Below are 12,934 nucleotides of genomic sequence, written 5' to 3' on the forward strand. Positions count from 1 at the left end.
AGCCTATTACCTTAGAAAATTGGCCCATCCCCTTAGTAAACTAGCCCATCACCTTCAAGAATAGCCCAAGTGACTTAGAAAATATCTGAAAGTCTCCAGCACATGGCCAGAGACAAAACCACGACAAAAAAACCAAGGGATACTTGCATGTGCAGGCTGTTGGGAGTCTCCAGCACATGGCCAGAGACAAACCCAAGACAGACCATCTGAAAAACCAAAGGATACTTGTGTGCGCAGGCTGCTGGGAGCAAAGCACCTTTAAGACCAACACTGTTACCCACTTCTTTCTCATACCAGCTCTTGAAATAAAATAAGGGAGGAAAGAAGGAGAGATGGAAGCCAAAGATAGGAGATTGTCACAGGGGCAGCTGCGAGAAGACTCTAGAGCTCCCAAAAATCTTGTCTCTATGTGTTTGGATTAGGGCGATTTCACAAAATAGTGATGAATCAAAGGAAGAGAAGAGGAATGGATGGGGAAACTTGGCAAATTTGGGAAGCACCAGCTAAAGTTTCTTGGGAAGAAGGAGTTTCGCCTATAAAAAAGAGGCATCTCCTACCCATCATCTCACCCACATCCAGGGAGAGCAAGCATCCCCTCTCACTACTGGAACCCTTCAATTTCGAGCCATGTTCCTCTATTTCTTCCCTTTTTCTCTTATGGCAAACCACTCCAGAGCCTGACGAAGCTTTCGTCAAGCTGCCGGAAATTTGCTCAAACCACTCATTCTTCCACCTTTATCTCTTTCTCTCTCCCCTCAACAAATCCTCTCAAAATTCATTCTCCTCTTACTTTGAACCCCTGTTTCTCAAAGGAAATCACATCCATCTCTCTCTTTAATGCTAAACTCATGAATTCTTAGCTTCCATGCCACAAGCTTCTCAAGGCAAGCCAAATATTTATCTGTAAGCAACTGTTGGTTTTGTTGGTGAATGAGACCAAGGTGTTTCCTAAGGCTCTACGAACCTTTCGAAGCACTATTGGGGTCTGATTCTTGAACTCAGATACATGGGCGATTCCACCCATTTTCTCTTTACAGCAGCTAGGCCTCGTCAATAGGCCGGGCCAGGCTTTAAAGTGGAGAGAGAAAATAACGAGCCTGGCCGGGCCAAGTTTTTTTGAAAATTATTCAAAGCCCAAGCCTAGCCCATGGGCCAGGCTTGAAAAAGCCCATCGGGTCGAGCTGGGTTAAGCCCAACAGGCCGGGCCTAAATGGGCCTACTTTATTTTGTCTTTTTTTAAAATATGTATTTTTTTTGTCAATTCTTTATTCTTTTTTCTATGTTTTGGTGTGTTTCTATGTTTCCTCTTCTTTTTTTCTTTTTTTCATAGTTCTCTATTTACATTTGTCTATATGTTTATGTCTCCATTTTTTTCTTCATTCATAACTTCGTAGTTCTCTTCTTTTTTTTTTCCCATAAACATAAAGATATAGTTATACAATCCCATATTAATAAAATCATATTTTATCCCTTACTTCATTTTTTTCAGTTCTTACAATGATAGTAGATAATGATTTTCTCCATATTTCATTTAATTTGGGTTTTTTTACATATTTATTTATATGTATGTGAGCCCGTGGGCCGGGCTTTTATGGGCGGGCCGGGCCGGGCTTTCTTGGGCTCAAATGGGCCGAGCCTATGGGTTGGGCCGGGCTTTTTCTCAATGGGCCGAGCAGGCCCCCATCGGCCCATGGGCTCGCGGGCCTAATGATGACCCCTAATAGTAGCCCAGGCCCATCTGTAGCTGCCAGAACCAAAAAGCTCCTACACTATCAACTAGAAGTTTTGGATCATGCCAACATTTAATTGTTTTGATGCTAAATTGACAACATGGATGTCCAATTTAGACTCTTGCTTCTTGTAATAGATGTCATGGGTTACATGATTAGACATGCATGTTTGTAATGATTTATGTGGTTGTTTTGTAGGTTTTTCAAGGAGCTTAATGGGTTCTTATTATCTTAATGTCACTACTAGGGATAGAGTGAGTTGGTAAACAGGATACTTTTGGTATAACCAAGGATAGAGTATCGAATAAAGTAAGGAAAATTGACTGTCAACATGGAGATTAATTAGGATTAACATTTTAAGGGAATTGGGTAGAATTGCTATGGTGAAATCGGAAGCTCTAGTGCTCTCATAACTTGAATCTCACAATCTTATTTTTTATATGCTTGCTTTTATTTATTGTTTTTAGTTTATTAATCAATCAAATCTCATCATTCAATCGTTCAAATAAAGTCTTGGGTTAATCATAATCGGTACTTAGTAAATTAAATCACTCTTGGGAACGATACTTTACTTAACCCTAAACTACTTGTGTGATTTGTACGCTTGCGAAATTGCTCAACAAATAGCCATACACTGTCCATTCCTTGGATGTTATATGAAATGCCTTGTAGCATATGTTTAATATGGGAAATCTGGCAAAAGATCAACTAGTGTAGTGGTTTGGAGCAATTGCTACAAGGCATTTCAACTAGTGTAGTGGTTTGGAGCAAAGTCCTAGGTTCGAGTCATAGCATCTGTGTAGTGTGTGTGAATTTAGTATATTATTGCCTCTCTAAATAGGAAATGTCTTTTTTTTTTTTTAAAGATGGAAAATCTGGATTTACTAAAAAACTATTAATCGCGTTGTGCCCCAAAAATCCAACGGCCATGTGTGGGCTGTCGTTGGGATTTATCGTGTGAATGCATTTGCAAGCATGCCATTGTTGGCAATGAGAACTCCAACAAACTGAGATTATAGATGAAAGATTGTGCACAAAATAAATGACTAATAATCAAGCGATTATGAATTTTGGGGAGGGGGGAACATACCCAATAAAGTTATTTTCTATGCCTTGAGTGCTAAGGACTTCAATATTTTTCTAGTACAATATATTGACAAATACATGGAAGGTGAAATATGCAGAAAGTAAATACAAGGAGAGCAAAATCATACCAAGCAATTGAGTTGGTAGGGCATAGATTACAAACAGAAACAATGTAATTCGAATCAGGGAATTAAATTGAGTATGTGTGTTTGAGAAAATAATAGAATTCCAATCAGGAGTTGTCAACTGGGAATTCAAATGAGAGGAATGGGTATTCAAGCTTGATGAAATCTACTGAGAGATTTGCAAGTGTTGAGTCGAGACATTGAGTTTGGGTTTTGATTGTTGGTTGAGTCGTCCTCATTGTTGATAAATTCTCCTTTTATTTATAGAGAAAATGAGGTGGGTAGAGTGTTTGAACTAGCAGCCAATGAGAAATACCCACTTGCCATTGATTTTGGTGAGTGGGTTGGTGAAAAAAAAAACAAGCAAAATCAGAAAAGTTGCTTTGGTGTTGTTTCCTAGGTGAAGCTGCCTAGGTAATTCAAAATATCTTCTATGGGTGGGCATTCAAACTGGCGAACTGAAAATCCGAGCTGAACCATACTGAACCAAATCGGAAAAAAACCTAGTTGACCAAAAAGTCAACAACCGGTCAAAAATTGAACCAGATCAGTTTGGACCAGTTTTGGTTTTGATTTTGTCTTCAAAAATCGGACCAGGCCGAACCGAATCGAACCGGTCAAATTAAAAAATATATAATTTCAATATTTATTTATATTCAATGCTATATTTTTAATCTCATAACTAATATTTATCTAAGTTCAATTTCAAAATATCTCTCTTTTCTAGCTTTAATCTTTATATTTTATATGAAATTGAATAATTTGTTAATTTTCAAGTCAAAAAAATAAAATTTCAGTTGAAAATTGTATTAAAAAATAATAATTTTTATAATTCGGTTCAAAACCGAACCGGATAGTTTTTGAATTTTTTTTTATTAAAACCGAACCGAACCAAATTGGATGAATAGTACGGATCGGTTCTAATTTGAGGCAAAAAGCGGTCCAAACCGAACCATGCCCACTCTAATATCTTCCAAGCAAAATTTGTTTCCCATCATCAACAAGCATACTTTAATATTTATTTTTTGAGAGAGTCTAGCTCAGGCCTTCATGCTGACTCATGTACCTCCATTAACTTAACCAAAGTTGGCCAGCAAGCCATTTAGCTTCTACTTCAAACCTGTTTTGATGTGTGATGAACCGAGTAGGCTATATTTATAAAATGCTACCATACCACAATTTCCTTGTGGATAATTTATCGTGTTGTAATACTATAGTTTTAAAATACATGTTAGTGCCCGTAGCATTATTGATAGAAAAAATACAATCATCCCATAATTCAATATTTATAATAAACTATCCTCAAGTGCGTTAATTTTTGGTAGACACTTTTTTTGGTTTTATTTTTGCCAAAAGCACTAATTTTGAAGTCAATTCATTTCATTCTGTAGTAATAATACACTGGCCCCTTGAGAGTGTGCCTGCCAATTTTGAAAAACTGAGTTTTATAACTTTTTGTTTTAAAAATATATCCAAAATGCTTTTGGAGGTGGGTAAGTGGTAACCGGAGAACATGTTTTTTATATATAAATATTTTCTTTTTTATTTATTTCAATTAAGCATTTTTTTTTGTAACCCCAATTAAGCATGTTCTTTGTGAAATGTATTATTTTATCCTCATGTCACAGAAGCCCTTTTCCCAGAGACACTCATCTCATGAGACGTAAGAGAAGCACAAAGAGATGAGCTCACAGCTCTTGCACTTCACAGCTCTGCTCCCCATAACCAACTCCATAACACCCCCACCACTAACTCCCTCTAGAGCTCGCCCTCCAAGCTCAGCCCCACAATTCCAAGCCTTTCACACCCTTTCCCAAAGAACCCACATTCCTTCTCATGTCTACACGCACCCTGCAGCCATTCTCCTTGAGCTCTGCACTTCCATAAAAGAGCTCAACCAAATCATCCCTCTCATTATCAAGAACGGCCTCTACAATGAGCACTTGTTCCAGACCAAGCTCGTCAGCTTGTTCTGTAATTATGGCAGCCCAAGTGAGGCTTTTCGGGTTTTCGAGACCGTTGAGGATAAACTTGAGGTTTTTTACCACACTCTGCTAAAAGGGTATGCCAAGAACTCGTCTTTAGGTGACGCCATGTCTTTCTTTTGCCGAATGAAGTCTGATGGTATTAGACCAGTTGTGTATAATTTTACCTATTTGTTGAAAGTTTGTGGGGATAATGCTGATCTTAGGAGGGGGAAGGAGATTCATGCGCATCTAATAAGTAGTGGGTTTGCCACGAATTTGTTTGCGATGACAGCGGTTGTGAATATGTATGCTAAATGTAGGCAGATTAATGAGGCATATAAGATGTTCGATAGAATGCCTGAGAGGGACTTGGTTTCTTGGAATACGATTATTGCTGGTTATGCACAAAATGGGTTGGCCAAGATAGCTTTGGAGTTGGTTATAAGAATGCAGGAGGAAGGCCAGAAGCCTGATTCGATTACTTTGGTCACTCTTTTACCTGCTGTTGCAGATTATGGGTCTTTGATAATTGGAAAATCAATTCATGCGTATGTTCTAAGAGCCAGTTTTGAATCACTTGTAAACATTTCTACGGCTCTTCTAGACATGTATTCGAAATGTGGATCAGTAGGGACTGCTCGGTTGATTTTCAATAGGATGAAACAAAAGACTGCCGTTTCGTGGAATTCCATGATAGACGGGTATGTACAAAATGAAGATGCAGAGGAGGCAATGGAGATTTTCCAGAAGATGTTGGATGAAGGCTTTCAACCAACCAACGTTACTATAATGGAAGCTTTACATGCTTGTGCTGATTTGGGGGATCTTGAACGGGGAAAGTTCATACATAAATTATTGGATCAGCTGAAACTCGGATCTGATGTGTCAGTAATGAACTCTTTGATGTCCATGTATTCCAAGTGTAAGAGAGTTGATATTGCTGCAAAGATATTTAAAAACTTGCAAGGTAAAACCCTTGTCTCATGGAATACCATGATATTAGGTTATGCACAGAATGGACGCGTCAGCGAGGCTTTAAGTCACTTTTGTCAGATGCAATCTCAAAATATGAAACCAGATTCATTTACCATGGTGAGTGTTATTCCTGCTCTTGCGGAGTTATCAGTTACACGACAGGCTAAGTGGATTCATGGACTTGTTATAAGAACATGTTTTGACAAAAACATTTTTGTGATGACTGCTCTTGTTGACATGTATGCAAAATGTGGAGCTGTCCACACTGCCAGAAAACTTTTTGACATGATGGATGAGCGGCATGTGACAACATGGAACGCTATGATCGATGGATATGGAACAAATGGGTTGGGAAAAGCTGCTGTAGATCTGTTCAATGAAATGGAAAAAGGAACAATAAAGCCAAATGATATTACATTCCTGTGTGTGATCTCTGCTTGCAGTCACTCAGGTTTAGTAGAAGAGGGTCTCCAATACTTTGCAAGCATGAAAGAAGATTATGGCTTGGAGCCTGCAATGGATCACTACGGGGCCATGGTTGATCTTCTTGGTCGAGCTGGCCGGCTAAGTGAGGCTTGGGATTTTATTCAAAAGATGCCTATGGAGCCCGGTATTACTGTCTTCGGTGCAATGTTGGGGGCTTGCAGAATTCATAAAAATGTTGAGTTGGGTGAAAGGGCAGCAGACAAGATATTTGAGTTAAATCCTGTTGAAGGTGGGTACCATGTTTTGCTTGCTAACATATATTACACAGCTTCATTGTGGGACAAAGTTGCCAACGTGCGAAAAATGATGGAGAAGAAAGGGCTTCAGAAAACTCCAGGCTGCAGTTTAGTGGATTTAAGGAATGAGGTTCACACTTTCTACTCTGGAAGCACAAGCCATCCCCAATCCAAAAGAATTTATACTTTTCTGGAGACTCTGGGAGATGAGATCAAGGCTGCCGGTTATGTGCCCGACACCAATTCAATTCATGATGTGGAAGCTGATGTTAAGGAGCAGTTACTCAATAGCCACAGTGAGAAGCTGGCTATTGCATTTGGACTCTTGAATACTACTCCTGGTACAACCATACACATTCGGAAGAATCTACGAGTTTGTGGTGATTGCCATAATGCAACCAAGTACATCTCACTTGTAACTGGACGGGAGATCATAGTGCGTGATATGCATCGGTTCCATCATTTCAAGAATGGAACCTGTTCTTGTGGTGATTATTGGTGACCGTATCTTTGTTCAATTTTTTATTTTCGGCAGTTGTATAATTGCCACTGTTGTATTCTTTTCAGGGATGGGAACTTAGGTGTAGATTCACAAGGTTTTGGTTATTTTTGATGTTTTAGAAGGTCATGAAATCATGCAACAACAAAAAAAGAGCTTTCATTACAGAAACATTGGAGATGTGGTGTACAACGGCATTTAACTGTCACATGACTCATGTATATCTCAGTTGCTCGATACTTATGCCATGAGATTATTATACTTGGATCATTCCAAATGTCATCCTTTGTGGTCTTTATTTTCCTTTCGTCTCGGCGAAATTTTGAAATGCTTTTATAAGATACACCAAGGAGGAACATGATGATACTGAAGCAGACGAAAGTAAAGTTAGCAAATCTCCTTCAATCTCCTGCTAATTTGACTATACATTGATGATTTTGAATGACAAAACCCGCCACAGCTTTGCCTGACTGAAGAACGAAACCATCAAAATTGAGCTTCCAAAACAGATGATCAGGTGGTTGCTACTTAATAAAAGAGGAAGTAGACTTTTATCCCCCCCTTTTTTTTTTTTGGGTGTGTAAAGCCTGATTAATCTGCCAAATTTGAGGTAAAATTCTTTTGATAGAAGTAACTGCATGAAAAACATACGAAACTTTGTTGTTAAACACAAATTGACTACGTTCCGTTGATACCAAATATGCCAGCAAATAGTCGGAAAGATTTAAAGGAAGAGATCTAGATTTTGACAACAAAACATTGGTTGGAATTGGAACAATACTATATAGAAATGTGTTTAGAATGGATTCGAAATGACAGGTATAAGTACGTAAAATTTGAAATGACTGGAGACAATGAAAAGCTATTTGAATATTACTTTTGCATGTTATTTCTCTCTAAGTCTAAGAATTTAACAATACTATAATTCGGAGGTTACGACACCCTAGTCTTTCTGTTATATTTTATGAAAGACTAGGAGTTCATTTCGGATTGTTTTTCTGCAAAGTACTTCTACTCATAATCGCTTTTAGCGCTTTTAGGAAACTCCTAAAAATATCAACTTTAAAATGTTATGATACAAATAAATAAAGAATTCGACACACTTTTAAAAAGAATGTAAAAATTTTGTTTCATACAAAAATAACCGGGGAAGGTCAATTGGCTTGAATGTTTATCAATCATCCTAAATACTCCAAACCTTTTGCAGTTTTAAATCATCAAATGATGTGGTGCCACCGTAATATCATATGTTGTACACATAAATTTTGTTTAAAAACATCTCTTAAATTGACAGTTGCCGAAAACTACATATCGTCAAATTGTGCAATTAACAACATCTAATAAGTTGCTCAACTCTCGTACCGCACGTGTCACAAACATTTTCAAAGCTGAAAATTGAAATAAATAATGCAAAATCTTCCGAAAATCTTTATGTTTCCTTCTCAAAATCATCATAGATATCTCATCATTTGCAATCGTCTAGATTCCATTGTTGAGAGCATAGAAAGTGTAAATTGGAAAAGTATTTCAAAAAGTACTTTGAGTGTCCAGAGAATGCTCGGTAAACTTGGAATATGAAAAGTCATGAATCGGAGGAGTTAGGAATAAGAGAGAATGAATAGGTATGAGATCAACTATTGTCTCATAATCAAATCTGATTCTTGATTCTTTCAAGTATTTTATTATGGATTTTCGTTGAACCCACGTAAATTATAATTGTTTTATTCCTTATATATTTGTAAATGTATATAAATTCATGAATAGAAATGATTGCAGTACTCATGGAAAGTAAGAAATGAGAATTACTATAGTCTATAATTTTTCCACAAAAATTAAAAAATAACTATATAATAACTCTAAGTAACATCCAATAGACATAGGACATGTAGAATATTTTCAATGCAGCCAACCGCACGTCATAAAAAGTAGTGCAGTAAGTTGGAGAGTAATTTCATACGTCCTAGGTATATTAGATGGTACACCAGGCAGGTGGTGTACCCGAAATATATTAAAATGTCTCTTCTGTGAGCCCAGCCCAACAGTAAGAACTAATTGGTAATTATCGAATGAGCTTAATGTCAAACTCGTCATTTACAACACCGAGTTGTGAGCTCGTTAGTATAAAAGCGCCAACTACAATCCCTTGCGAAGTCGATTTTGGGGTTTTAGGGTTTTTGCAGTACGCACTCTTTCACTTTCTCCTGTAACTCTTCCAATTTACAAACCAAAGCCATGACTGCTCAGACCCAGGAAGAGCTCCTCGCTGCCCATCTCGAACAGCAAGCCATCGATGTAAGTCTTAACTCTCTCTCTCTGAAGATTAATGGTTTTGCGGTGCCTCTGTGTGTATTTGAGTGGAGAGTCGGATAATTTGTATATCTACATGTTGTAAATGCCAGTGCTTTGCTTTAATTTCTTTACCACTGGAAAACATCATTTGCTGAATTTCTGGATGGATTTGGTAGTTAAAGTGAAAACTTCAAGTGGGTATTGAATGAAAATATCATCTCACTTATTTTGTCTTGTTTCTATATATTTATATGTTCAATCATATTTTACTTAGTTAACATATAACCTTCAAATTTCATGACCAAAGATCTCTTGATTTGGTAAATTACCTGACCCAAATTGATTTTAGTGAAGGTATATATAGTTGAACAGATGCCAAAGAATGAAAGTGCATGTAATGAAACACGTTTACATCAAAATTATTCTACCTAAATGTTTTTTCTTTTTCAATGATGCCAATGGATATCAAAATTTGGATATTTTTCGTTATTACTTTCTCTTGTTTTATTACCTTTCTGATAATAGGCTGGGATGTCTTTAACTAAATACCTTTTGTTGGCAGCCTGATCAGCCAACAGTTGAAGAGGAAGATGACGAGGATGACGACGACGAAGATGACGATGATGACAAGGACGATGATGAAGCCGAGGGTAAGTTTTATTGTCAAGTTTTTTCTTAGCTCCCCCCCTCCCTCACTCTCCGGCCTCTCTATCCCTTGTTAAAGGGATACATATGCATTTATTAATTTTCTGGGCACTAGTTATGTGGACATGTAATAATTTTTTGTAGGTTGGAATGTAAGCCGTACTTTTAGTTTTAATATTCAAAATGTAATATTTATACATGAAAATTTGTCATCTTTCACATCACTGCAAGTCTGCAACATATGAGCCATCTAGTTGGGTTGTTTGATTTTACATTAAAACTTTAGTATGGGTTACTCTAGCTTATAATTTTCATCTAAGGCCACAATGCTCTAGTCATACACGTGGGCTTAGAAAAATGAAATATTAGAGTGAGGCTAATGGTTTGAACAAATGAACTTCCAGTGGTATTTGATCATACAAAATGAAAGAAGTTTGTTAATTTACAGTTTGAGTCATGATGCACCTACCCAAGACATATAGACATTCTCATTAAGGACACAACCTCACCTGGTTTATTCTTGTTTAACATGTTAACTTTCTAATTATCTTCTCATTGTTTCCCTTTGTGATCAGGACAACAAGATGGAGAGGCAAGTGGGAGGTCAAAGCAAAGCAGAAGTGAAAAGAAAAGCCGCAAAGCAATGTTGAAGCTTGGAATGAAGCCCATTCTGGGTGTTAGCCGGGTTACAGTCAAAAAGAGCAAGAATGTTCGTGCATTTCCTACTCTGATATTTTTTTTATTTGATTCCCTTTTAAAATTTTCATTCAGATTAGTATATGGCTTTTTTGTTAACATAATATCTTGTGGCTTTAAATAACCAGATCTTGTTTGTGATATCCAAACCGGATGTTTTCAAGAGTCCAACTTCAGACACATATGTTATCTTTGGTGAAGCAAAGATTGAGGACTTGAGCTCGCAACTACAGACTCAGGCTGCTGAGCAGTTTAAGGCTCCTGATCTCAGTCATGTGATCTCCAAACCTGAGACCTCGACCCTTGCTCAGGATGATGAAGATGTAGATGAGACTGGAGTGGAGCCCAAGGACATTGAGTTGGTGATGACACAGGCAGGAGTATCGAGATCAAAGGCTGTAAAGGCACTGAAGGCTGCAGATGGAGACATAGTTTCTGCAATTATGGAGCTTACCAACTGAGTTTTAGATATGTTTTCTCATTCGATGGTTTTGTTTTTCGTTTTTTTTTTATGGTTTGTCCAGATCTTTTGTGCTTGAAGTTGGTCTGGATTATTTCCAATTTAGTTATGTGTTTCTCAACATTGTTGTATCAGTGACAAACTGAGAATTGCATAAAACTGAGCCATGCCCATTTGAAGTTTAGTAGCTGTACTTTTTGCTGATTTGTGGTCAAGTTGTCAAGTTCACAACCATAATTTCATCATGGTATTACGCAAGTGACAGTCCCAAAGTAAACATATTCCATGGATGCCATGAAACCATAGCACAAGCCATATTTGCGCCTTTTTCTTGCTTCCAAAATCTCGACTGGTTTTGGAAATTTCATGCCTATTTGGAACTCGTTTTTGGCAAGTAGATCAAATGTTGTGAAATCGATAATCTGGTAAAAGTGCACATGTTATGAGTTTGAAAATGATGGTATTTGGTATTCTTAAATGTTAATGACAAGCTTTCTGGGCAAGCGTTTTAGGTTTGCCTGTGGCTCCAAAGTACGGAATGTTGTTTTATCATCTAACTGGGGCTGGAAGTCTGTCCATGATTAGGGTTTATGGGGTGCAATTGGTATTTGGATGTAATTTGGAGTTGGGGTCAACAGGGTTAAGTTCAAATCTTGTATTGGTAAGATACAAATTCAGCTTGTGCAAATACGACAGAGCATGCTGGGGTTAGGGGACATCAAGAACGATAAAAAAAGAACATTGGATTTTATTGTCACAAGATATGACATTAGATTTTTGCAATATATGAATGTATAAGTTGATTATATCAAAGCATTGCAACTGTGGGATGACAAATCTTGTTTCTAGTACCTAGTTTCTAACCTGAATTTTTTGGTTACAGTAAACAACTGTAATTTACATTTAACAAAATTTTCTTTGTTTGGAAATAGAGAAATGTTTTAACACCCAAAAAGAGGGAAATAAGCCCACAAAGACTAGGCAAAATTTCAGTTTGTCTAGGGCAAGTAACTCCAAGAAGAGGAAGGGCCATTTACCACCAAAGCTTTCCTTTTTTCATGTCGAAGCACCATACTTGTGCCACCTCTCCTAGCTCCTGCGTTTTAAGCCCCATCAACGTTCAATTTCAGAGAGCCTCAATCCGGTTGCCTAGCCTCCATCTGGCCTCTGTCTCCCCGAAGGTTACATCGGCGATGTGGCTAAACAGCCTCCTGAAGTGATATGGCTATACAGCCTCCCTGAATCCCCCTTGCTATCTGCACAGCACGATCGAAAGGCACGTGGGGTTCATCAGGGATTTCAGCATGCACCAGCTTATTATTCATGTCATTCCGTATCTTCCACACGACATACACCTATAATTTTGTAGGTACATGTAGTTTTATGATAATGCAGTAGTAATGCTAGGAAGACCACCTTGTAAACCATCTGTTTAATAGAGCTGGAGGAGTTCACCAATATAATAAGGCCCCTCTCTATTAGATCAGTGGTTTACAAGGTGGTCTATAAATTTGGTCTTCGGGTCTCCCTAGCATTTCCGTAATGTAATTATTATTGTTTATGATAAGGTTCTGCCATGGAGGCTTATTTTCCTGTTCTATTATCAGAATGATATGGAGATCAGTTCACAATCTCATCCACACAGGCTTTTGTAACTACCAGATGCTTATGGTAGTCTATTCAACAAATTTCTTGCTCAGAATCGACGCACTATACCTTAGTCAGACCAAAGGAACAAAA

The 12,934-nt window shown here is 37.7% G+C and overlaps 2 protein-coding genes across 2 annotated transcripts; both read left to right on the plus strand.

Moving 5' to 3' along the window:
- Nucleotides 1–4,528: 4,528 nt before the first annotated feature.
- Nucleotides 4,529–7,406, plus strand: CRR22 (Pentatricopeptide repeat (PPR) superfamily protein). The gene has a single exon (XM_021977247.2). The coding sequence runs from the start codon at nucleotides 4,624–4,626 to the stop codon at nucleotides 7,105–7,107; it is 2,484 nt and encodes an 827-aa protein (XP_021832939.2). The 5' UTR covers nucleotides 4,529–4,623; the 3' UTR covers nucleotides 7,108–7,406.
- Nucleotides 7,407–9,235: 1,829 nt separating this feature from the next.
- LOC110772783 (nascent polypeptide-associated complex subunit alpha-like protein 1) lies at nucleotides 9,236–11,378 on the plus strand. The gene is made up of 4 exons (XM_021977249.2): nucleotides 9,236–9,396; nucleotides 9,956–10,043; nucleotides 10,614–10,747; nucleotides 10,863–11,378. Exons 1-4 carry the CDS (start codon nucleotides 9,337–9,339, stop codon nucleotides 11,193–11,195), a joined length of 615 nt encoding a protein of 204 aa, XP_021832941.1. The 5' UTR covers nucleotides 9,236–9,336; the 3' UTR covers nucleotides 11,196–11,378.
- Nucleotides 11,379–12,934: the final 1,556 nt, after the last annotated feature.

This window comes from Prunus avium, chromosome 2 (genome assembly GCF_965620075.1).
Source record: "Prunus avium chromosome 2, drPruAviu1.hap1.1, whole genome shotgun sequence".
Lineage (NCBI taxonomy): Eukaryota > Viridiplantae > Streptophyta > Magnoliopsida > Rosales > Rosaceae > Prunus > Prunus avium.

Coding starts and splice junctions, on each gene's coding strand:
- CRR22 (XM_021977247.2), top strand. CDS start 4,624: ATGAGCTCACAGCTCTTGCACTTCACAGCTCTGCTCCCCATAACCAAC.
- LOC110772783 (XM_021977249.2), top strand. CDS start 9,337: ATGACTGCTCAGACCCAGGAAGAGCTCCTCGCTGCCCATCTCGAACAG. Junction 9,397..9,955: donor TCGAACAGCAAGCCATCGAT/GTAAGTCTTAAC, acceptor TTTTGTTGGCAG/CCTGATCAGCCAACAGTTGA. Junction 10,748..10,862: donor CAGTCAAAAAGAGCAAGAAT/GTTCGTGCATTT, acceptor TTAAATAACCAG/ATCTTGTTTGTGATATCCAA.